Source organism: Apodemus sylvaticus, chromosome 4 (genome assembly GCF_947179515.1).
Source record: "Apodemus sylvaticus chromosome 4, mApoSyl1.1, whole genome shotgun sequence".
In the NCBI taxonomy this organism is placed as follows: Eukaryota; Metazoa; Chordata; class Mammalia; order Rodentia; family Muridae; genus Apodemus; species Apodemus sylvaticus.
Window position 1 is genome coordinate 157149533 of NC_067475.1, and position 26878 is coordinate 157176410.

Here is a 26878-nt window from a genome sequence, read left to right on the forward strand (position 1 = left end):
TCTGGAATTTCATTATGACCTACTATTCCTTGCACGCATTTTCCTGGAGAATTACTACACAATAGGAAACCGACTCTCTTTGTAATATTATTTAGTTCTAGAATTAAGCAGCAAGAAATCTCATTGCAGCCACAGAATTTCATTTGTTTACTTACACTAAGAAATTATTTAAATGATTTCATGTTTTTTCACTTGTTAATTCTTTTATATTTTCACCATCAACCTTTAGAATTTATATTGTTATAACCATGATTTTCAGCTGTGCAGGGGTTAAATTCCTTTATTTCATAGTTACTTATTTGACACTATGGGTTTGCATAGTCTTGGTAAGTCCAAGGCAGTCCCCTCTGAGTCTGTTACAAAGCCACTACCTGACTTCTTTCTCCTTGAGCACCTGCATCTATTTTAAGAGGCCCATCCCTCCTGCCTTTGTTTGGTTAGTGCAGTGATTTTGTTAAAAAACCTTTGAAGATTTCTCAGAAAACAGCTATGAATCACTAGGGTTCTGCAAATAAATGAATCCTCACAATTTTTTGGATTCTGTCCTATAAATTGTAAAATTATTTAAAGTGACCAGATCAATACAGGCATAGCTTTCTTAACCATCATACATGTGTGGAAAAGTGCCAAAGGTTTAGATTTATCTGATATCCTGCTTTAGGTGTGTATAATCACATCCTTTGTAATTGAATTCACATATCATGGTTGTTTGTTTAGAGTTGTTTTGTTTTGTTTTGTTTTGTGGTATGCAATGGCCTGAAGAATAGTGTTATGTGGGTCTGGTCGTTTTCTAAGAGCAAAGTGGCTGAGGTGTCTTAAGAAGAACCAGGATGCACCAGATGAGCTGCGTTCAGCCGTGAGTTGTGCCGGTAGTCCTGCATTCAATGAGAGTGAACCAACAATGTGTTTCTTCAAATAAAGATGGGCACAAGGTAGGCTGTCTGCTAAGCAGCTCACAAAGGATTGTGAATGGAGATGCTGGCAGGAAACAAGTCCCAGCTGTCCCTGGTAACATGTGTCAAAGTTGCTAAGTAGGTGTTTGGAAAATAGATACATACTTAGAGTGCTCCACCAGAATTGTACCTTTTCTTTACATGATAAATAAAAATGTAACATTGAAACAGGAGGGTAAGTTGGAGTGTTACATTTCAGGGTAACTTCACTTACCAAATTAGTTCAATATTTTCAGTTCCTGTTTTCAAAACTTAAATAAACCTTTACTAAATGTAAATGCTTTTTCTATAAAGTCTGAATTCAAAGAAAAATTTCCCATTTTCTCTATTCGTAATATTTTAATAATATTTTGAAAATGTGGATGTGATATAACCATTTCTAGTGTTACTAATTTTACATTTTATTGTAAATATTTTTTCATTTTGTTTTTATAATGCCACTACATCATCCACTAATATAGAGTTTTGACTTTCTCTGTGACTATTTCCTCCACGTTTAGAAGACTCCTCAGTGTTGGAGGGTTTTTTTTTGTTGTTGTTTTGTTTTGTTTTGTTTGGTTGGTTGGTTTGGTTTTTTGCTTGTTGTTTGCATTTTAGACTAAAACAATAAAAACCTGACTGGGAATGTTAGTGCTTATGGTTGTGCATGTGCCTGAAGTACTTAGAAAGGAGTCTAGGAAAGAAGAAGTTAGGCAGAAGGGAAAGGCTAGTGAAAAAAGTTGGAATACAGCCAATGCTTTCCGGCTTACTTCACATGGTCATTTTTCAGCCATTATTCTTTATCAGTATATCTTCTGAGCTTCCTTTCAACCTTAAAATTAGCACCATTGTCTAACTCTGGAATAGAGAGTAAAATCACCTGGCCTTCTGGCCCATTGTGGTTTTACAACTCTTTATTAGCTCTCTTTCAGGACTTATCTTATGGAAATATAATACAGGAATATACTATGGCTGAGATGAGGTCCAAAGGACCCTAAGAAGCAAAACTTTATGAAATTAGTATATGATATGAGCAAGTAAGAAAATAGAAAAGCTTGAGAGGGGCCCTGGGCTACACGCAGAGGCATCACAGGCGGTCTGTAGGTGACTTGTGGCTCAGTATAATAATAGAATATGCATCTTTGGGTAAAGAGTCAAGATGCGAATGAGACACACAATAAATGATCTTTGCTGAAGTACATGTAACAGCACACATAGGAGAGCCTGCATCACAAAAACGAGGCAAAAGGCTCATGCTCTGCAAATAATCGTAACAGACCAAAATCAACACAAAACCAAGGTAACACAAACAACAAGGTTTTGTACTAAGAAAAACCTGTATGTACATGTCATGGTCTGTATGTACCATGAAACTCTCTCACTTCTCTGGCTACTACCTCCTTTGTACATGTTTTGGGGTTTTTGCTTGTTTGCTTTTACTAAAAATCTGATTTCTGCTAAACTGTGTCTCTGCAGGTTTTTGATCAATATAACTTCAAGAGAGTTTATCACTGATAAATGTTATTTGTAATTAACCATACTGATATTCTGAAATTAAGATCAAAATCCTGTCAAAGACACTCAATTAGAATGTAATGAAGTGCTTATTTGGCAACCTTCAGGTTTTCAAAATGTGTCATGGAAATATCACAAACTCTCAGTGTGTAAGGTAGCCTGCCTATAACACTAGCCTCAGAAAGTCAAAGTTTAGTATATTAGGGGTTAATTAGAACATTAATCAGGACAAAGGGGGTGTGTAGCAATAGTACAACAATGCATCCTTTATTAAATTTTCAGCACCTTTTGTAGACAAGCAGAGTAAAGATTTTCCATAGATTCTAATTCTCAACAGCATCTATTTCCTTAGCAATAGCTTATCTTGGTTCAAACTGACCCACACGTTGCAGACTGCAAAATCTGTCTGCAGTTCAACTCTTTGATGTGTTTTCTCTTATAATTATAAACAAAGTTACTTTCTCATGGGAAACTGATCATGAAGGAAACTTCCTCAGACATGCAGTTATTTTGGCAGAACACCAAGATTCTCCACTGAGAAAGTATTCCTTCTCTGTGTCTCAATATCCTAAGAGTTATAGAAATCCTTCTGTCACTTTGCAGCTAGCAGGCTGAGAGCAGTCACCATGCCATTTATCTACATCAGAATCAAAATCCCAACTCAGTTCTTCATAGAGTTAGAAAGAGCAATTCTCAAATTCATCTGGAATAACAAAAAATCCAGGATAGCTAAAACTATTCTCAACAGTAAAAGAACTTCTGGGGGAATCAGCATCCTGGACCTCAAGCAATACTACCTAGCAATAGTGTTAAAAACTGCATGGTATTGGTACAGTGACAGGCAAGTAGATCAGTGGAACAGGATTAAAGACCCAGAAATGAACCCACACACCTATGGTCACTTGATCTTCAACAAAGGAGCTGAAAACATCCAGTGCAAAAAAGATAGCCATTTCAACAAATGGTGCTGGTTCAACTGGAGGTCAGCATGCAGAAGAATGTGAATTAATCCATTCTTATCTCCTTGTACTAAGCTCAACTCCAAGTGGATCAAGGACCTCCACATAAAGCCAGACAAACTGAAGCCAACAGAAAAGAAACTGGGGAAGACCCTTGAGGACATGGGCACAGGGGGAAGGTTCCTGAACAGAACACCAATAGCTTATGCTCTAAGATCAAGAATTGACAAATGGGACCTCATAGAATTACAAAGTTTCTGTAAGGCAAAGGACACTGTCAAAAGGACAAATCAACAACCAACAAATTGGAAAAAGATCTTCACCAACCCTACATCTGACAGAGGGCTAATATCTAATATATACAAAGAACTCAAGAAGTTAGACCCAAGAAAACCAAATAACCCTATTTAAAAATGGGGTACAGAGCTAAATAAAAAATTTTCACCCGAAGACCTTCAGATGGCTGAGAAGCACTTTAAGACATGTTCAACATCATTAGTCATTAAGGAAATACAAATCAAAACAACCCTGAGATTTCACCTTACACCAGTCAGAATGACTAAGATTAAAAACTCAGGAGACAGCAGGTGTTGGGGAGGATGTAGAGAAAGAACACTCCTCCACTGCTGGTGGGATTGCAAGCTGGTACAACCACTCTGGAAATCAGTCTGGTGGTTCCTCAGAAAACTGGGCATGACACTTCTAAAGGACCTGGCTATACCTCTCCTGGGCATATACCCAGAGGATTCCCTAGCATGTAATAATGATATATGCTCCACTATGTTCATAGCAGCCCTATTTATAATAGGCAGAAGCTGGAAAGAACCCAGATGTCCCTCAATGTAGGAATGGATACAAATAATGTGGTATATATAAAAAATGGAGTACTATTCATCCATTAGAAACAACCAATTCATGAAATTCTAAGACAAATCGATGGAGCTGGAGAACATCATCCTAAGTGAGGTAACCCAGTCTCAAAAGAACATTCATGGTAAACACTCACTGATAAGCGGATACTAGCCTAGAAGCCTGGACACAATCCACATATCAAATGTTGTCCAAGGAGAAGTAAGGAGTGGCCCCTGATTCTGGAAAGGCTCAGTGCAGCAGTGTAGGAGAATACCAGAACAGGGATGTGGGAAGGGGTGGATGGGGGAACAGAGGGAGGGAAGAGGGCTTATGAGACTTTCGGGGAGGGGGGATCAAGGAAAGGGGAAATCATTTGAAATGTAAATAAAGAATATATCAAATAAAAAAAAGAAAAAAAGAAGACTAGAAATAAGGATCACTAGCTCAAGCTGGCCAGCAAGTCTAGCTAAAGTGGTGAAATGATATTACCTTAGTGAATAAAATTGAGGAACAATGGAGGATGGTCTGCATATCAACCTCAACCTTTACCTGTGTCCACACTCATGTGCTTGGGACACATAGACACATGTGCCAAACATACTTATATGACAATTATACCCACACATACAACAAAACCCATACACACAAGAATAAAATGGCATGAGAATAACTATTTTATTTTCATACTCTGGTTTTTACTTTGGAGATAAATGAACGACAGAAATAACATAGCAGATACTCATCTAAATATATTTTAGTATCATTCTTCTAATATCATTAACATAAATGTTCACATTTCTCACTACACTGTACTGCAATAAAAGTTTTTGATTCTGGTTTTTGCAATTTGGAGGAAAAGCTCCAGGTTTAGCAGGAAACAATTCCTTCTCCTGGATTGGTGTCAGCAGTCTCTACTGTAACTACATAACATTTTTAAACACTTAGTGCCCATCAAATAAATTTGATGTTCTAAGTGAAATTGGATAGCTATTACTTGCAGAAAGACTGGTGGGACTATCACATTTTTTCCTCTCAAGCTTTGAACACCACACTGATACCTTAAGTAATAGAAATAGGTATTGTTGCTCTCTTTTATGAAACCTCCTTATCTGTGTCCTGGCAGCCTTCCTTTAGCAGCCTGCCTCAAACCTCAAGAGACCTATGTGGACAATCCATGCTCACGATTTATGGGTTTCCTTTAAATTGCTTCTTCAGAACAGCTCACATTTAAAAGGCCATTCAAGATTTTTATTATCTAAGTGAGCTATATCACACTTCATTGGAATACGTTAGCATGCATGATATGATAATTTAGCCAGGCTCTGAAAGAAATGTATTATCAGGTGTTTCATCTTTAATATTCTTCTCATTGATGCTGAGGGGAAGGTGTAGTTAAGAGCTGTCCACTTGTGCATTAACTAAGGAATGCTATTAATTTTAGAGTAGGATATGGCCTGCAGCTTCTAATGACATGTTTTGAATGAGTTCTTATAATAATTTCATACCCTCCAGAAAGGAGGTTCCCATGAATATGTAACCCTCTATTTGAATGTCTACCTTAGTGTCTCTCAAGAATCCCTGCGCATGTGTGTGTACTAAGAAGTTCTGAGGCACAAGTGATCCCTGGCTTTGGGCAATATTTGCCAGCCATTGATTATATTGGGTTAGCTAATTTGTTCTGCTAAATTCAGTAGAAATTTTTATTCAATCAAAATTTAAATCTGTGCTTTGAAAATGTCATCAACAGTGCTGGAAAAATTCATGTCTTGTGATTGATGAAATAAAGATCAGTCATTTTTTGAAGAGAACAAAAATATCATTGAGAAATGAGACTTCAATATTTTTTAAAACAATTTTATAGTGAAAATAATGTTTGACTCATACTGCTTCAAAGAAAAGTCAATACCTTCCAATATGTGAGAGATTTCGTGAATGATTAACAGGACCACTTAGAAAGTTATGATGAGCTCTGGATTAGGAACAGCATGGGCCAAGGTGCCCCGTTTCCAGGCAGTGCAGGAGGCCAGCTATGCACCAGAAGGCTGGCTGGGAGGAGGCAGTGTCCACTGGTGAGTCTGGCCCTGCAGAGCAGAGGATCCAATCTGGAGGCCTCTCGCAGGAGCCTTCTGGTTTCTGCCTCTGGATCGGGAACAGCCTAGGCAATGGCACCCTGTCTCCAGCCAGTGCAGGAGGCCAGCTGTGCACACAGAGGCCAGCTAGGAAGAGGGAGCTTTCACTGGTGAGTCCAGCACTGGCAACAAGACCAACTAACACCAGTGAGAACCTGATGGCAAAAGGCAAATGTAGGAACGTTACTAACAGAAATCAAGGCAATGTGGCAGCATCTGAACCCAATTCTCCATTAATAGCATGTCCTGAATATCCCAAAACACCAGAAAAACAAGATTTGGATTTAAAATCACTAGTCATGATGCCGTTACAGGAACATATGAAGGACATAAATAAATCTCTTCAAGAAACTCAGGAGAAAATGGATCAAAAGTTAGAAGCCTTACAAGGGAAACACAAAAATAATTGAAAGAAATTCAGGAGAATAAGGGTCAGAAGATAGAAGCCAATAAGGAGGAACTGCAAAAATCACTTAAAGAAGCACAGGAGAACTTTGGTCAACAGGCTAAGGTCATGAAAGAGGAAACACAAAAATGTCTTAAAGAATTACAGGAAAACACAAACAAGCAAGTGAAGGAGCTGAGCAAAACCATCCAGGATCTAAAAACAGAAGTAGAAACAACTAAGACCAAACCTAAGGATTATAGGCATAGATGAGAGTGAAGATTTACAACTGAAAGGGCCAGCAAATATCTTCAATAAAATTATAGAATAAAACTTCCCTAAACTCAAACAAGAGATGCCCATGAATATACAAGAAGCCTACAGAACACCAGACAGACTGGATCTGAGTAGAAATACCTCTCGCCACATAATAATTAAAACCCCAAATGCACTAAACAAAGAAAGAATATTAAAGGCAGTAATAGGAAAAGGCCAAGTAACATATAAAGGAAAACCTATCAGAATCACACCAGACTTCTCACCTGAGACTATGAAAGCTAGAAGATCCTGGGCAGATCTCATACAGACACTAAGAGAACACAAATGCCAGCCAAAACTACTATACCCAGCAAAACTCTTAATCACCATAGATGGAGAACCCAAGATATTCCATGACAAAACCAAGTTTACACAGTATCTTTCCACAAACCCAACCTTACAAAGGATAATAGGAGGAAAACACCAATACAAGGAGGAAAACTTCACGCTGGAAAAAGCAGGATAGTAATCTTCTTTCATCTAACTCAAAAGAAGATAACCAATCAAATATGAAAAATAACATCAAAAATGACAGGAAGTAATAATCACTATTCCTTAATATCTCTTAACATCAATGGACTCAATTCCCCAATAAAAAGACATAGACTCACAGACTGGATATGTAAATAGGACCCTACATTTTGCCGCATACAGGGACCACACCTAAGTGTCAAACACAAACACTACGTTAGAGTAAATTAATGGAAGACAATTTTACATGCAAATGGTCTCAGGAAACAAGCTGGAGTAGCCATTCTAATATCAGATAAAACTGACTTTCAACCAAAATCATCAAAAGAGACACCGAGGGACACTTCTTGCTGGTCAAAGGAAAAATACAACAAGAAGAACTCTCAATCCTGAACATCTATGCTCCAAATGCAAATGGAACCCTCATTCATAAAGGGAACTTTACTAAAGCTCAAAGCACACATTGCACCTAAGACAATAATTGTAGGTAACTTCAACACTGCATTTTCCTCATGGACCAATCAGGAAAACAGAAACTGAACAGGGACACAGTGAAACTATTTGAAGCTTTGGACTAACTAGATTTAACACACACACACACACACACACACACACACACACACACACACACACACATATATATATATATATATATATATATATATATATATATATATATATATATATATATATATAAGAAGTTCGAACTAATCCCATGCCTCCTATCAGATCACTATGGAGTAAAAGTAGTCTTCAATAGCAACAAAAACAAAAAAAGCCTACATACATGTGGAAATGGAATAATACACTACTCAATGATACCTTGGTCAAGGAAGAAATAAAGAAAGAAATCAAAGACCTCTTAGAATTTAATGAAAATGAAAACACAACATACCCAAATCTATGGGACACAATGAAAGCATAAAGGAAAACCTATCAGAATTGAGGGAGGGGAGGGGAGGAGGGGAGGGGAGGAGAGGAAGGGAGGGGAGGGGAGGGGAGGGGAGGAGGGGAGAGGAGAAGGGGAGGGGAGGGGAGCGGAGGGGAGGGGAGGGGAGAGGAGGGAAGAGGAGGGGAGGGGAGGGGAGCGGAGGGGAGGGGAGGGGAGAGGAGGGAAGAGGAGGGGAGGGGAGGGGAGGGGAGGGGAGGGGAGCGGAGGGGAGGGGAGGGGAGAGGAGGGGAGAGGAGGGGAGGGGAGGGGAGGGGAGGGGAGGGGAGGGGAGAGGAGGGGAGAGGAGGGGAGAGGAGGGGAGAGGAGGGGAGAGGAGGGGAGAGGAGGGGAGAGGAGGGGAGAGGAGGGGAGAGGAGGGGAGAGGAGGGGAGAGGAGGGGAGAGGAGGGGAGAGGAGAGAAGCGCTCAGAAATGAGTGGTGAAGAGCAGTGAAGATCCTGATTTGAATCTGGTTGGTTTTGAGTTTTGTCTTTCTCTCTCTTCAGTCATTCATTTCAGGGATGAAAAGCTAAGAGGAAAACTCATAGCCCTGAGTGCCTCTAAAAAGAAATTAGAGAGAGCATACACTAGCAGCTTAACTACACACCTGAAAGCCCTGGAACAAAAAGAAGCCAATTCACCCAGGAGAAGTAGAAGGCAGGAAATCATCAAACTCGGGGCTGAAATCAATCAAGTAGAAACAAAGAGAACCATACAAAGAATCAACAAAACCAGGCAGTGGTTCTTTGGGAAAATCAACAAGATAGATAAACCCCTACCCAGACTAACCAAAGGGCACAGAGACAGTATCCAGATTAACAAAATTAGAAATGAGGAGATAGATATAACAACAGAAACTGAGAAAATTCAAAAAATCATCAGATACTACTACAAAAGCCTATACTCAACACAACTGGAGAATCTGGAGTAAACGGACAGTTTCCTAGACAGATACCAAACACCAAAATTAAATCAGGATCAAATACATCATCTACACAGTCCCATAACCCCTAAAGAAATAAAAGAGTTCATAGAAAGTCTCCCAAATAAAAAAGAAAGCACAGGACCAGATGGCTTCAGTGCAGAATTCTATCAGACCTTCAAAGAAGACCTAATACCAATACTCTTCAAACTATTCCACAAAATAGAAACAGAAGGAACACTGCTCAACTCATTCTATGAAGCCACAATTATAATGATACCCAAATCACACAAGGATCCAACGAAGAAAGAGAACTTCAGGCCAATTTCCCTTATGAATTTTGATTCAAAAATACTCAATAAAATTCTTGCCAACCGAATCCAAGAACACATCAAAATGATCATCCACCATGATCGAATAGGCTTCATTCCATGGATGCAGGGATGGTTCAATATAAGGAAATCCATCAATGCAATCCACTACATAAACAAACTCAAAGAAAAAAAAAACATGATCATTTCATTAGATGCTGAAAAAGCATTTGACAAAATTCAGCATCCTTTCATGCTAAAAGTCTTGAAAAGAACAGGAATTCAAGGCCCATACCTAAACATGGTTAAAGCAATATATAGCAAACCGGTAGCCAACAGCAAACTAAAAGGAGAGAAACTTGAAGCAATCCTACCAAAATCAGAGACTATACAAAGCTGCCCCCTCTCTCTCCATATCATTTCAACATAGTACTTGAATGTCTAGCTAGAGCAATTAGACAACATAAGGAGGTCAAAGGGATACAAATTGGAAAGGAAGAAGTAAAATTATCACTATTTGCAGATGATATGATAGTCTACTTACGTGATCCTAAAACCTCCACCAAAGAACTCCTACAGCTGATAAACAACTTCAGTAAAGTGGCTGGTTATAAAATCAATCAAGCAAATCAGTTGCCTTCCTATACTCAAAGGATAAGCAGGCTGAGAAAGAAGTTAGGGAAATGACACCCTTCACAATAGCCACAAACAATATAAAGTATCTTGGTTCGACTCTAACCAAACAAGTGAAAGATCTATACGACAAGAACTTCAGGTCTCTGAAGAAGGAAATTGAAGAAGACCTCAGGAAATGGAAAAATCTTCCATGCTCCTGTATTGGCAGGATTAATATAGTTAAAATGGCCATCTTGCAAAAAACAATATACAGATTCAATGCAACCCCCATCGAAATCCCAATTCAGTTCTTCACAGAGTTAGAAAAAGTTATTCTCAAATTCATCTGGAATAACAAAAAACCCAGGATAGCTAAAACTATTCTCAACAGTAAAAGAACTTCTGCGGGAATCAGTATCCCAGACCTCAAGCAATACTACAAAGCAAGAGTGTTAAAAACTGCATGGTATTGGTACAGTGACAGGCAAGTAGATCAATGGAATAGAATTAAAGATCCGGAAATGAACCCACAGAATTATGGTCACTTGACCTTTGATAAAGGAGCACAACCATCCAGTGGAAAACAGATAGCCTCTTCAACAAATGGTGCTGGTTCAACTGGAGTTCAACATGCAGAAGAATGTGAAATGATCCATTCTTATCTCCTTGTTCTAAGCTCAACTCCAAGTGGATCAAGTACCTCCACATAAAGCCAGACACACTGAAACTAACAGAAAAGAAACTGGGGAAGACCCATGAGGACATGGGCACAGGGGAAAAGTTCCTGAAGAGAACACCAATAGTTTATGCTCTAAGATCAAGAATTGACAAATGGGAGCTCATAAAATTTCCAAGTTTCTGTAAGGCAAAGGACACTGTCAAAAGGACAAAATGGCACCCAACAAATTGGGAAAAGATCTTCACCAACCCTACATCAGACAGAAGGCTAATATCCAATATATACAAAAAACTCAAGAAGTTAGACCCCGGGCAGCGGCGGCGGCGGTGGCAGTGGCAGCAGTGCAGCAGTGGCTGGTCCAGCCGAAGGGCCATCAGCAGTGGAACCAAGGCGACACAGGGTCCAGTTAGGCTCTGTGTCCACGACCACTGACCTTCGCTGGCCCCGGGCTGCAGGAAGTTAGACCCCAGGGAACCAAATAACCTTAATAAAAACCGGGTTCAGATCTAAACAAAGAATTTTCACCTGGAGAAATTTGGATGGCTGAGAAGCACCTTAAGAAATGCCCAACATCATTAGTCATTAGGGAAATGCAAATCAAAACAACCCTGAGATTTCACCTCACACCAGTCAGAATGGCTAAGGTTAAAAACTCAGGAGACAGCAGGTGTTGGAGATGATGTGGAGAAAGAGGAACACTCTTCCACTTCTGATGGGATTATAAGATGATACAACCACTATGGAAATCAGTCTGGCAGTTCCTCAGAAAACTGGACATGACACTTTTGGAGGACCCTGCTATACCTCTCCTGGGCATATACCCAAAGTATTCCCCGGCATGCAATAAGGACACATGTTCCATTTTATTCATAGCAGCCTGATTTATAATAGCCAGAAGCTGGAAAGAACCCAGATGACCCTCAATGGAGGAATGGATACAGAAAATGTGGTATATTTACACAATGGAATACTACTCAGCAATTGAAAACAATGAATTCATGCAATTTTTAGGCAAATGGTTGGAACTGGAAAATATCATCCTAAGTGAGGTAACTCAATCACAAAAGAATACACGTGGAATGCAATCTCTGATAAGTGGATATTAATTAGGCCAGAAACTCTGAATACTCAAGGCACAATTAGCATAACAAATGACTCCCATGAAGAAGTAAGGAGAGGGTCCTGATCCTGGAAAGGCTTGATCTAGCATTGTAGGGGAGTACCAGGACAGAGAAAAAGGAGGGAGGTGATTGGAGAATGGATGGAGAGAAGAAAGCTTATGGGACATATTGGGAGGGGGGAACTGGGAAGGGGGAAATCATTTGGAATGTAAACAAAGAATAAAGAAAATAAAAAAAGTAATTTATGATGCTTCAATGATTATGGGGATCAGAAGACTATGTAGAGATCTTGAAGTTACCTGCTCCTTCACAGAAGCCTCAGGATAGGCTCCATGTCCTGCAGGGCAGATCTGTGTCTTCATAAATATCACCACATCTCAGCAGATCAATGTTACAGCAGCATGAGCAAGGACATATTTTATGTGCATAATAGCCAGCATTCATTGGCTACCAAGACAAAAGTACAACTAACTTTAGTTTCCCTATTAAGTGAGTAATGCTTATGTGGCTGAGAAGAAAATTTGTGCAATCAACAAAGATTCAGCTGGATATTTGATTATGTGTGTATTCTATGTTGTTCACAAAGCAGGAGGAAGATTATCTTTTCAAATAAGGTTTACCAGTTTCTTTCCTTTATTCTGAGTTGAAGGTAGATAAATGAACAAAATCCTCCTTTTCCTCACAGTGAATGAATGTTTTCTTTTTGAAAATATGTGGAAATAAGAATTTTCAAAGGGAGCAATTTCTTCATGAATTATTTCTATATATGAAATAAAATATATTTATATATTATTTCTGTCATTAGAAACATTACCTTTTCCAAAATGGCCTATACTTTAAAAAGTTCTTGGTTACGTTTTGGTAGGTAAGATCATAGTAAGAACATTGCCAGACTATCAGTTCAATTTGTTGTACATGGAAAAAAAAAAAAAAGAAAGCAAAGCAGCCCAGAACCAAACCATTTCATAATCCAACAAAAGTGCTAGTAGCAATAGCCAAACAGTACCTATAAATTTATCTATATCTTAAAGCTTTTTATTATTTAAAAATTTGATTCGGTAACACTACTTACTGATTCTTATCAAGAGTAAGATCTTAGCATTGTAAATATGTTTCCCATTCTCTTGTTTAAGGAAATTTCCCTTCAATAAATTGGGAATCACAGTATAAGTGTGCACCTATCCTGCTAGGGGACATTTGTGCTGCATGGAGTACCGCTGTTAGAGGTGAGGCCACCATCTCTACTCCTACTTCTGAGCAGGCTGTCACAACCAGGAATGCAGGGAATACCCAATTGTAAAATCACTTGGGACTCAGTCTGCCAGGGACCCACCTGCACCCAGGAGCTGAGCAGCACCAGGGGAGAGCAGGTGACCACAGCAGGGTGCTGAGATAAGCTTGCAGGCACACAGGAGGGACAAGCACCAGTCAGAGACAGCAGGGCCAACTAACACCAGAAATAACCAGATGGCAAAAGGCAAACATACGACTATTACTAACAAAAATCAAGACTACATGGCACCATCCAAATCCAATTCACCCACAACAGCAAGTCCTGGATACCCCAACACACCAGAAAAGCAAGATTTTGTTTTAAATCACAGATCATGATGCTGATAAAGGACTTCAAGAAGGACATAAATTACTTCCTTAAAGAAATAGAGGAGAACACAAGTAAACAGGGAGAAGCTCTTAAAGAACTACTGGAAAATACAACTAAACAGGAGAAATAATTGAACAAAATCATCCAAGATTTTAAAATGGTAGAAACAACAGAGAAATAACAAAGGGAAACAACTCTGGACATAGAAAAGCTACCAAAGAAGTCAGGAGTCATGGATCCAAACATCAACAACAGAATATAAGAGATAGAAGAGAGAATCTCAGATGCAGAAGATACCATAGAAAGTATTGACACAATAGTCAAAAATAGTGCAAAATACAAAAAAACTTCTGACCCAAAACTTCCAAGAAATCCAGGACAAAGTGAGAAGATCAAACCTAAGGAATATAGGTATAGAACAGAATGAAGATTTCCAACTTAAAGGGCCAGTAAATGTCTTCAACAAAGACATATAGAAGAAAACTTCCATAACCTAAAGAAAGAGATGCCCATGAACATACAAGAAGCATACAGAACTCCAAATAGATTTGACAAGAAAAGAAATTCCTCCAGTCACACAGTAATTAAAATGCCAAAAACAAAGAAAGTATATTAAAAACACATAAGGGAAAAAGGTCAAGTAACATATAATGTTAGACCTGTCAGAATTACACCAGACTTATCACCAGAGACTACGAAAGCCAGAAGATCCTGGGCAGATATCATACAGACCCTATGGGAACATAAATGCTAAACAAGGTTGCTATACCCAGCAAATCTCTCAATTACCATAGATGGAGAAAGCAAGGTATTCCATGTCAAAAACAAATTTACACAATATCTCTCCACAAATCCAGGCCTTCAAAGGATAATGAGTGGAAAACACCAATGAAAGGAGCAAAACTATACACTAGAAAAAGCAAGAAATTAATCTTCTTTCAACACACCCAAAAGAAGATACTCACACAAACATAAAAATTACATAAAAAATAACAGGAAGAAACAATCACTATTCCTTAATACCTCTTAACATCAATGGACTCAATTCCCCAATAAAAAGAAATAGACTAACAGACTGGATATGTAAACAGGACACCACATTTTGCTGTTTACAGGAAATGCATCTCAATGTCAAAGACAAACACTACTTCAGAGTAAAAGGCTGAAAAACAATTTTCCAAGCAAATGGTCCTAGGAAACAAGTTCTAGTAGCAGTTGTAATAATAAATAAAGTAGACTTTCAGCCAAAAGTCATCAAAAAAGACACAACAGGAGAATTTATACACATCAAAGGAAAAATCTACCAAGAACTCTCAGTTCTGAACATCTGTGCTCCAAATAAAGGGCACCATCATTTGTAAAAGAACCTTTACTAAAGCTTAAAGCATACCTTGCACCTCACACAATAATTGTGGGTGATTTGAACACCCCACTCTTCTCAATGGACAGATAAGGGAAACACAAACAGAGACAACAGTGAAACTAACAGAAGATTTGGACCAAATGGATATCTATAGAACAGTTCATCCTAAATCAAAATAATATACCTTCTTCTCAACACCTCATGGTACCTTCTCCAAAATTGACCTTATAATTGATCACAAAACAGACCTGAACAGATATAAGAAGACTGAATTAATTCCATGCCTCTTATCAGATCACTATGGAGTAAGGGTGGTTTTCAATACCAACAAAAACAACAGAAACCCCACATACACATGGAAACTGAACAATGCTCTGCTCAATGATACCTTGGTCAAGGAAAAAATAAAGAAATCAAAGACTTTTTATAATTTAATGAAAATGAAAGCACAACATACCCAAATTTATGGAACCCAATGAAAGCAGTGCTAAGAGGAAAACTCATAGATCTGAGTGCCTACAAAAAGAAGCTGCAGAAAGCATACACTAGCAGCTTAACAGTACACCTGAAAGCTTTAGAACAGAAAGAAGATAATACAACCTAGAGGAGTAGAAGGCAGGAAATCATCAAACTCAGGGCTGAAATCAACCAAATAGAAACAGAAAGAACTATATAAAGAATCAACAAAACTAGGAGCTGGTTCTTTGAGAAAATCATCAAGAAAGATAAACCCTTAGACAGACTTACCACAGGGAACAGAGACAGTATCCAAATTACAAATTCAGAAATGAAGAGGGAGATATAACAACAGAAACAGAGGAAATTCAAAAAATCATCAGATCCTGCTACAAAAGCCTATACTCAATAAAATTGGAAAATATGGAAGAAATGGACAATTTCATAGACAGATACCAAATACCAAAGTTAAATCAGGATCAGATAGACCATTGAAACGACCCCATTATCCCTAAAGAAACAGAGGCGGTCATGGAAAGTCTCCCAACCAAAAAAGCACAGGACCACATGGTTTTAGTACAGAATTCTATGAAACATTCAAAGAAGACCTAACACCAATACTCTTCAAACTATTCCACAAAATAGAAACAGAAAGAACACTACCCAACTCATTCAACAAAGCCACAATTACTCTAATACCAAATCCACACAAAGATACAATAAAGAAAGAGAACTTCAGACCAATTTCCAGTATGAATGTTGATGCAAAAGTACTCAATAAAATTATGGCCAAATGAATCCAAGAATACATCAAAATGATCACTCACCACGATCAAGTAGGCTTCATTCCAGTGATGCAGGAATGCTTCAATATATGACAATCCATCAATGTTATCCACTACATAAACAAACTCAAAGAGAAAAATCCACGTGGCCATTTCATTGAATGCTGAAAAAGCATTTGACAAAATTCAGAATTCTTTCATGTTAAAAGTCTTGAAAAAAACAAGATTTCAAGGCCCATACCTAAACATAGTAAAAACAATATTCAGCAAACCAGTAGCCAACATCAAACTAAATGGTAAGAAACTTGAAGCAATCCCACTAAAATCAGGGACTAGACAATGCTGTACTCTCTCTCCATATTTAATCAATATAGTACTTGAAGTTCTAGCTAGAGCAATTAGACAAAAAAAGGAGGTCACGGGGATAAAAATTGGAAAAGAAGTCAAATTATCACTATTTGCAAAGGATATGATAGTATAATTCAGATACCCAAAAAAACTCCACCAGAGAATTCCTACAACTGATAAACAACTTCAGCAAAGTGGCTGGATATAAAATTAACTCAAACAAATCAGTAGCCTTCCTATACTCAAAGGATAAAGAGGCTGAGAAAGAAATTAGGGAAATGACACCCTTCACAATAGTCACAAACAATATAAAGTATCTTGGTTCGACTCTAAGCAAACAAATGAAAGATCTGCATGACAAGAACTTCAAGTCTCTGAAGTAAGAATTTCAAGAAGACCTCAGAAGATGGAAAGATCTCCCATGCTTGTGGATTGGCAGGATTAACATAGTAAAAATGGCCATCTTGCCAAAAGCAATATATAGATTCAATGCAATCCCCATCAAAATCACAACTCAATTCTTCATAGAGTTAGAAAGAATAATTCACAAATTCATCTAGAATAACAAGAAACCCAGGATAGCTAAAACTATTCTCAACAATAAGAGAACTTCTGGGGGAATCAGTATCCCTGACTTCAAGCAGTACTACAGAGCAATCGTGTTAAAAAACTGCATAGTATTGGTACAGTGACAGGCATTTAGATCAGTGGAATAGAACTGAAGACCCAGAAATGAACCCACACTCATATGGTCACTTTATCTTTGAGCTAAAACCAGCCAGTGGAAAAAAAGTCTTTTCAAAAATGGTGCTGGATCAACTGGCAGCTACCATGCAGAAGAATACAAATCAATCCATTCTTATCTCCTTGTACCATCTCAAGTCCAAGTGGATCAAGGACCTCCACATAAAACCAGACACACTGAAACTAATAGAAAAAAACTGGGGAAGATCCTTGAGCACATGGGCACAGGGGAAACTTTTGAGAACAGAACACCAATAGCTTATGCTCTAAAATCAAGAATTGTAAATGGATCCTCATGAAATTGCAAAGTTTCTGTAAGGCAAAGGACACTGTCAATAGCACAAAACAGCAACCCACAAATTGGGAAAAGATCTTTACCAACCCTACATCTGACAGAGGGCTAATGTACAATATATAAAAAGAACTGAAGAAGTTCGACTCCAGAGAGCCAAATAACCCTACTAAAAATGGGGTACAGAACTAAACAAAGAATTTTCACATGAGGAATGCTGAATGGCTGAGAAACCCCTACAGAAATGTTTAGTATCCTTACACATCAGAGAAATGCAAATCAAAAGAACCCTGAGATTTTACCTCACACCAGTCAGAATGACTAAAATACAAAATTCAGGAGACAGCAGGTGCTGGCAAGGATGTGGAGAAAGAAGAACACTCCTCCACTACTGGTTGTATTCCATGCTGGTAAAACCACTCTGGAAATCAGTGTGGCAGTTCCTCAGAAAGCTGGGCATGATACTACCAGAGGACCCTGCTATGCCACTCCTGGGCATATTCCCAGAGGATTCCCCAGCATGTACTAAGGACACATGCTCCAATATGTTCATAGCAGCACTATTTATAATAGCCAGAAGCTGGAAAGAACCCAGATGTCCCTCAGCGGAAGAATGGATACAGAAAATGTGGTATATTTACACAATGGAGTCCCACTTAGCTATGAAAAACAATGAATTCATGAAATTCTTAGGCAAATGGCTGTAACTGGAAAATATCATCCTAAGTGAGGTAACCCAATCACAAAAGAACACACATGGTATGCCCTCACTAATAAGTGGATATTAGCCCAGAAGCTTGGAACACCCAAGACACAAATCACATATCAACTGATGCCCACACAGAAGGAAGATACTCTGGTCCTTCTTAGAAGGAGGAACAAAATACCCACAGAAGGCGATACAGAGACCAAGTGTGGAGTAGAGTCTGAGGGAAGACCATCCAGAGACTACACCACCTAGTGATTCATCCCATAAACAGTTGCAAAACCCAGACACTATTATTGATGCCCACAAGTACTCCTCCTACGGTTTGCAGTGCCATAGGAGGAACAATATATGCTACCCAGTACTCCCAGAGCTCGCAGGGACATAGACATCAAACAGCTAGTGCACATGGTGTTACCCATGGTTCCAGAGGCATAGGCAGCAGTGGATGGCCTTGTTAGACATCAAAGGGAGGAGAGGCCCCTGGTCCTGGAAAGGCTTGATGCAGCAGTGTAGGGGAATATCAGGACAGGGAGGCAGAAGGGGGTCGATTAGGGAGGAGGGATGGCTTATGGGGCTTTCAGGGGTGGGGGAACCAGGAAAGGGTAATCATTTGAAATGTAAATAAAAAATATATCTAATAAAAATAAATTTGGAATTTATTTATAATTGTAGGGTATAATGTACCTACCCATAATCCCCTACAGACTTTAAGGACTTCCCATAAGCTGTCCGCTTTTAAAGTTGTTATCTGGTAAGGACTGCTACCAACTAGAGTTCAGAATGTAAGATAGATTATTTTGCCAATGTTAAGATTACAGTTTTGATGATATTTTATCATAGGCAGACATATAGTGTATAATGCTATTGCTGATTTGGTGGGTTGAATAGATTTAGTAATGTAATAGATTCTCTTTTTCCCTCTTTCTTTTCCCCCCTCTTTCTGTCAGATGAATAACAATCTCATCTCACTTTTTATGAGGGAGAAGTTTTTTATGATACTCACCAATACAGATTTCCAAAGTGAAAAGAATAGATTATGACATTTGGGTTAATGTTACACTTTATTATTTGTACAAATTAGACCGTCGTGGAAATGTTGGGAATACTGTTTTGAAATATCCTCAGCTGTAAAGAAGTGCATTGCTGCTTTCTTTGCAGAAAGAACTTAAATAAATCTGTTTAATGATCCCACACATTTTCCTCTTCATATGTAACTATCTTACTTTCTACTATAATCTGCAATTATTTCATTTCCCTGAGGAGAATATTTCACCAAAGAAATAAAAGCCATTTCACTCACAATCAGCTTCTCTGTATCCTACAATGCTTTTTATTTGTAGAGACTGAAGATTCTTTAAGATGACTCTACTGTGTTTTATTACTGAAGAGTAATGAGTTCCTGCAACTTAAAAATGGGTCCTGGGGCCCATGTTTTCAAGATGCTTCTGTCACAATATGCACACATGATTGATTACCCAATTTATCGGTAATATTTTATATGCCATCATGGTGCAGTTTAAATGATTTTGACAAGTAGAGAAGAGTGTCATTGACAGGTGCAGAAATAAATGATGGGTTTATGCTTTCAAATGTTTTTACAGCATTTCACTGAGTGACAGGTTGATAAATTGAAATTACAGTTGGAGCATCAGGCCTGGAAGCACAACTGCATTAGATGACACAAATAACACTGCGGAAACTTTGTGTACTCTCCAGAGAAGTAGCCTGGAGGGCCTGGGAAGGAATGAAGCCAGTGCAGTTGCTAAAGAAATCATTAATTCTGTGGCAATGCTGTTTGAGTCTATAAAACAACAAAAATGGACTTTTTAAAGGAGCAGATTATTGGTTTTATCTCTTATTCTGCTTTCCTTGGAGAGATATAAAAAAATTACAACTACATTGTAAAAAGACAACATTGATTTGCCCAGCAGTGCTTCAACATGGTCATGTTTAAAGCTATGGACAATATCTCAATAACCCTCTCTCAGTATCTGTTGTGGAGCTAGATCATAGCTTAGACTGCTATCATGGCCTGATAAAGGCCAACAAAGGAAGACAGGAATTACCACTCGGATGCTGACTTATTCTGATGTTCTCGAGGAAAATGATTGCATCATTGTTACATCACTTGCTCTTATCATACTCATTTTCAAGTCATGTCTAATGTATTGGAGTTAGCTCTCAGTGGCTATGATAACCTTCTTTAGCTAAACTAAGAAGGCAAGCCTGTGGTCATGCGGAATACAGTGGGTTCAGTCACCTACTGGATGAACTGTTTACTCTTTTGCTATAATTTCTGCTAATCATTGGCTTCATCTCTGTCTGTGGACCTGTCAGGCTTACTCATATATGTGGGCTTGGCACAACAATCTCTCTGCTGCTACCTACACAACAGTTTCTTCAGGAGTGCCATTCTTCACACTAAAAGCTTATCTGATCTTAAACATGAACATAGCTTCTATTTGTGTTTTGTAATTTTTCCTACTACTCTGGTCAATGGTTTAAATTTGAATTCCAAAATTGATAAAACTAGTTAATTATGAAATGATTAGGAGACATTTGTGTAATTTTTCTTTTACACTATGCCGAGCCTTGGTGAGAACCGCAAATCAGCATAGTTTCCCACTGTCCATGTTTCTATTACAAAGGATTTAATATGACACTCCCTACTATACATAAACATGATATATTTGTTCTAGAATTATTTTCATCTCTTTGTGCTACTGGTTTGTTTTTCCTTCACTGCAGCCCTTGGAGACCTTATCCACGCTATGAACTGTCAATGAAATACTCCACGCTGATTTCATTCTTGGTTGAATTTCTCTTCCCTTAATTCACTCTCATCCCTACCCTTCTGTTATATTCAGACACTTAAATTTTATCACTTAGAATTTGTATGATTCGGTGAAACTTAACTCTTCATTGATAATTGATAAGTTCATAAAATACTAATAAAATTGGTATTTATTTCCTGTTTACTATATGTCAAGAATTGTTCTGAGCATGTGAGGTAGATCTTGTTAGTCATATTCATATGGGTTATAGACTACCATAGTGTGAAATAGTTACAGGAGAGTTTCACCAGTTTTCCAAGTTACCTTTCAAGGAAAGCCAAGATGGTCCATAGATCAAGAAAATCAGTTCACAGAGTTTGGACTCTTAAACATGCAGCATCAGCTGCATTAGCATTATTTATTTATTATTTATTAGTAGCATTTACTATTTATTGCTTTTTATATAATTAGTATTTTATTAGTATTATTAGTGTTTTTTAATAATTTATTATTATCACTGTGTAAATACCTATAGTCTAAGGCTGCCTATAAAACTTAGAAGAATATAGCAATTCTTGAACTCAGTAAGAATTTCAAGGTTTACCTGAATTCTTATAATGCTGGGACTATTTGCAAGGAGCATCAATTAATGAAACAAAGATACTATCTTCTTGTGATCAGTTTTGGTTGCGGAATGGTTCTCCTATCTCAATGTCATTTGGCTCTGCTATTTAGCCTTAGTAAAACAGCTCCCATACATCTTACAGGACTCAGAGGCCCAGGAATGGCTGGTCTTGATCGCCTTACTCATACAGCCTATGATATAAAAGGGGGTAGATATACAAATTCTTGTAGTTTTACCTTTGATATATTTTTGTAAGTAGTACACCTGGGAAATAGTGCTATCATTTTTACTGGTGTGTGGTGTGTGTGTCTGTGTGTGTGTGTGTGTGTAAAACTTTTAAATTGTTCAGAGCTTTAGAAATTTTTCTAGCACAGTGAAATAAGCATAGAATACTTTGCTTATCTAATGTTAATCCTCAAAATAGATAATCATGAAAAAAACAGTTGAAAACTTAATATAGTATCTCATATTTAAACACTTTTGGGAATGTCCACTTCATTCTTGAAGGTAGGAAGAAAGTAGTTAAAATGGGCCATTTTTCTTCCTCTACTGCATGCACTTTAAAAGAGGCTAAGGATCTACGAATGCCATCAATCACTGTGCCTGTACCTGAGGGAAAGGCATGGACCTTCTTGAAAGACCATTCTCTTCTTACCTTGTGATCCCAGCACTTTCCACACCAAGGCAGACCTTTCGCTCTCATATTCATGCTTAGTCAGAAGAAGGTTGGAATGTTTTTAAAGTCAAGACTGTGCATAAGTAAATTTTGTCTTAAACTGTGGACAATCACTTTGTTCTTACTGCTCTAAAAGCAAATTTGGTTCTTGTTTCCTCTAAGTTTCATTTCCATAATCCCTATTAATTTAATATCTTTTAAAGTGAAGTATTTGAAAGCCAAATTTAATTAATTTTTCTAAAATTTAATATTCCAAAGATGATTAAAAACCAGTCATTTAACCTTGTAAAGAAAGAGAGATGAGTAATAATGATAACATTTTTATTTAAAATATCTACAGATACATATTATAAATTAATATTATTTATGCATATTATGAGAGTATATATGCATATGTATTTCTTTTATATATTTGGGTTTCTACATGTGAATCAAAGAAGTGTTACAGATATGTATCATATCTATATATCAAACACACACATACATATATATAATATATTTTAATAAAATGTTATTTACTGAGAATTATAATGATATCTAATTTTTTTTAGAGAATTTGTCATATATTCTGAAGAACCTTAAGAAAAGCTGACATTTGTGAACCATTTCCATGTGGCAAGAATAGTATTAACTATTTAATCCATATATCTTGCATAATCTCCAGTTTGCATATGGGAACCTGCCACATGGGAGTTTAAGAAATTGTCTAAATGAATGCAGTTAACAGGAACTAGGAGAGGCTAAGAGAGCCAAGGATACTTTTGTGAATACATATTGACAAATGTTTTTATATATTGATAAATGGTGGTCTAAAATATGTAATATTTGGCATGTTCTTTGGCTAATATAATTTTCCTGTATTTTATTAAAAGCAAATTAAATATATGTGGGGCAAATTCAATATTGCATACTCATGTGCCAACTAATTTGTCAAACCTAGACTTGTATTTGTTTGCTTAATTTTTTGACTATGCATTAATTAATAAATCTGAACATGCTTTTTACAGACTTTCTGGTGTCTGTTGGATTTGCAAATACCTTGTCATCATGAGATCTTGTTAAACTGAATCAGGAGAGAGATGCATGAATACTTTAGTAAAATATTATTTGAAATAATTATCTTGTAGACAAATTGATATATTTATCTATAAATAAAAATATCCAACAGCAGAAATAATTAACTTTTGAGACCTATGCAGAAAAAAGAAAGGCGGGATTCATACCATGCTGATATTCTCATCTGGAGGATTTGCTGAGCTGTACAACATCCTTAGCATGGGGAATTTAGTCTCTTTGCAGAAATATTGAGCACTAAATTCTCAGTAAGCTTAAAACAAAGATTACTTCAGATCTATTTGTTCAAGAAAGGTGTACAACAGAAAGATGGATTTGTCTGAGAGTAATGAAAACTGAAAAGGCTGTAAGGAAATATTAAATAAGGCATGATGCAAAGCTATTTCCACATTCCTGACTGGAGGGCAGATATGTATGCATTCCAATAAGACTGCTTTGTGGTTAGAGATTTTTAACAATGGAACTGATGATCAAAGCAGGACCCCAATACTCTGCAATGATTTTTCTTTTATCATCAGACCAACTTGATCTTTCATTTTCCATGAAATTCTCCAAGACAATCCACCTACTCCATTTTTTTCACCTTCCCTAACAATCATTTTGATTTTCAAGATGTGAAAGACTCACTGAAAAGCTTTGATGAATGGAAGAACATTGGGAACCAGGTTGCTCAGTGGATAATAAGAATACACCAGAACAGTGGACAAAGGGATTTATTTTTTTAAAAAAGGTGATCTGAGTATTTCATAGCCTATTCCCATTCCAGGTGTCTGATAGCTAAGCATGAGAACAGTGACTGCAGCCTGTTCCATTTCTCTAAATCAATTATGACAAAACAACAGTTTTCTGTTTTAATACACCCATCATAATGCAGAACATGTTAAGCTCCTTCATAGGATATTTGCATATATTAGCAAATGATTACTCAACACACCTGAAAAGTTACAATATTGTTTATACTGAATTCTAACAGCCTAGGAATAGTATATGCTTCTAATTACCAACATTGTATTATTATTGGGACATGTAGCATCACTGACACAATACCTTACCAGAAGCTGATTGAGAGGTTAGAGAAATGGGTTATAGGAAAGAAAGCACAGTATATAGTGGTTATGAAGAATATATAGTGAACCTCAGATGGGAAGGAAAATATGGGGTAAAATCCATATAAAGGAATAATACAAAATAGGTCTGAAGACTAGGAAAGGATTCAAGGAGTTTCTAAAACTAATGTGTGCCTCTCTTTAGTGGATGAAAAGAAGACTATTCATAATAACTTAAGCAACTCTATAGAATGCAGATGAGATGGCTCCTTATCCATCTGTTAGCTGAATGCTCTAAGTCACAAAACAGCTTCAGGATTGTTTTAGTAAAACGTTTTATGGAAAAAAGGTAGGATTTTTCTTTCAGGAAGTAAGACTATTGTTTTAAATATAAATATTATTTATAATGTTCAGCTTAATTTAAATTTAAATATTCATATTTAAAATATTTAGTTATAGACTCACCCCACAGACAGGAATGGCTCCTTTGAATCAAGCCTGTAAAATACGAAAATGTTATTTTCATATAATAATTTGCTATACATTCAAACATTGATTTTATATAAATATGGTGAAATATTGTACTGGCTTTGATGGAAATGTGTTTTATAATAGTAAAATTACACACACACACACACACACACACACACTCATGTTCTAATTGGATTGGTGAGCTAAATAAAGTCAAAGCCTTGGTCTGGGAATGCAACTTTATTTTTTACTTTCTAATATCTGTATTTATTTATTTATTTATTTATTTATTATTCAATATATTTTTTATTTACATTTCAAATGATTTCCCCTTTTCTAACCCCCCACACCCCGAAAGTCCCGCAAGCCCCCTTCTCTCCCCCTGTCCTCCCACCCACCCCTTCCCACTTCCCAGTTCTGGTTTTGCCGAATACTGCTTCACTGAGTCTTTCCAGAGTGGAGAAGCATCTTAAAAAATGCTCAACTTCATTAGTCATTAGGGAAATGCAAATCAAAACAACCCTGAGATTTCACCTTACACCAGTCAGAATGGCTAAGATTAAAAATTCAGGAGACAGCAGGTGTTGGAGAGGGTGTGGAGAAAGAGGAACACTCCTCCACTGCTGGTGGGGTTGCAAATTGGTACAAGCACTCTGGAAGTCAGTCTGGTGGTTCCTCCGAAAACTGGGCACCTCACTTCCAGAAGATCCTGCTATACCACTCCTGGGCATATACCCAGAGGATTCCCCACCATGTAACAAGGATACATGCTTTACTATGTTCATAGCAGCCCTATTTATAATTGCCAGAAGCTGGAAAGAACCCAGGTATCCCTCAACAGAAGAGTGGATGCAAATATGTGGTATATCTACACAATGGAGTACTATTCAGCCATTAGAAACAATGAATTCATGAAATTCTTAGGCAAATGGATGGAGCTAGAGAACATCATACTAAATGAGGTAACCCTGACTCAAAAGGTGAATCATGGTAGGCACTCACTAATAAGTGGATATTAACCTAGAAAACTGGAATACCCAAAACATAATCCACACATCAAATGAGGGAATGCAACTTTTAAAGACATTATCTCAATATGAGTGAGAGTCAAATTTTTAGGTATGCTCTGTATCCAGTTATTTTGTTCCTTCCTAGAAGTTTTAATGTATCTACTTTTAGTTGTCTCTATTTGTTTGAATGTTAGCTGAGTACTTTATTTACTAAGGAAATCTTGGTACTGAGAAATGGTTAGTGGTGTCACTCAAGCACTTTTGAGTGACACTTGTGAGGAGTGGTGATGTCTTGCCACAGATCAGGCTTCTCCTGTGCCCCACAAGCACAGTGCTTGCTTCCCTCTAAGAGAACAAATCTTCCAAGTCTGCTCAGTTGCTTCGTCTCTGGAAATCTACTTTAAAGGCCTCTGCGGCACATTCTTGTCACCCAGAAATGGTACAGACCCACTTTAAGCTAATTTTTTAATTTCACACATTTCCACACTCTTTATAAAATGTCAGTTTTTAGGTACTCCTGAATTAACACTCAAGGACATTTAAGACAGGTATGTATTTTTATAAAATTATGGACTAAATTAGGCCAATAGTGAAATATTTTATGTAAATACTGAAATTTCATGTTTAAATGCATGGAAGGCAGAGCACAACCACAGACATCCCTCCTCAGGAACCAGCTATTTCTTTTTTATTTTCATTATTTTTTTGGACAAATTCTAACCCAATATGTAGACTAGACGGGCAGGTCAGGAAACGCAGGGAA

General features: G+C 37.5%; 1 protein-coding gene across 1 annotated transcript in view; it reads right to left on the minus strand.

The window, feature by feature from the left end:
* Positions 1-26878, minus strand: part of Ralyl (RALY RNA binding protein like) — a 381351-nt gene that overhangs the window by 57986 nt on the left and 296487 nt on the right. Inside the window, exon 3 of the mRNA XM_052180983.1 lies at positions 25100-25132. Coding sequence (XP_052036943.1) covers positions 25100-25132 — 33 coding nt within the window. The remainder of the gene's footprint in view (positions 1-25099; positions 25133-26878) is intronic.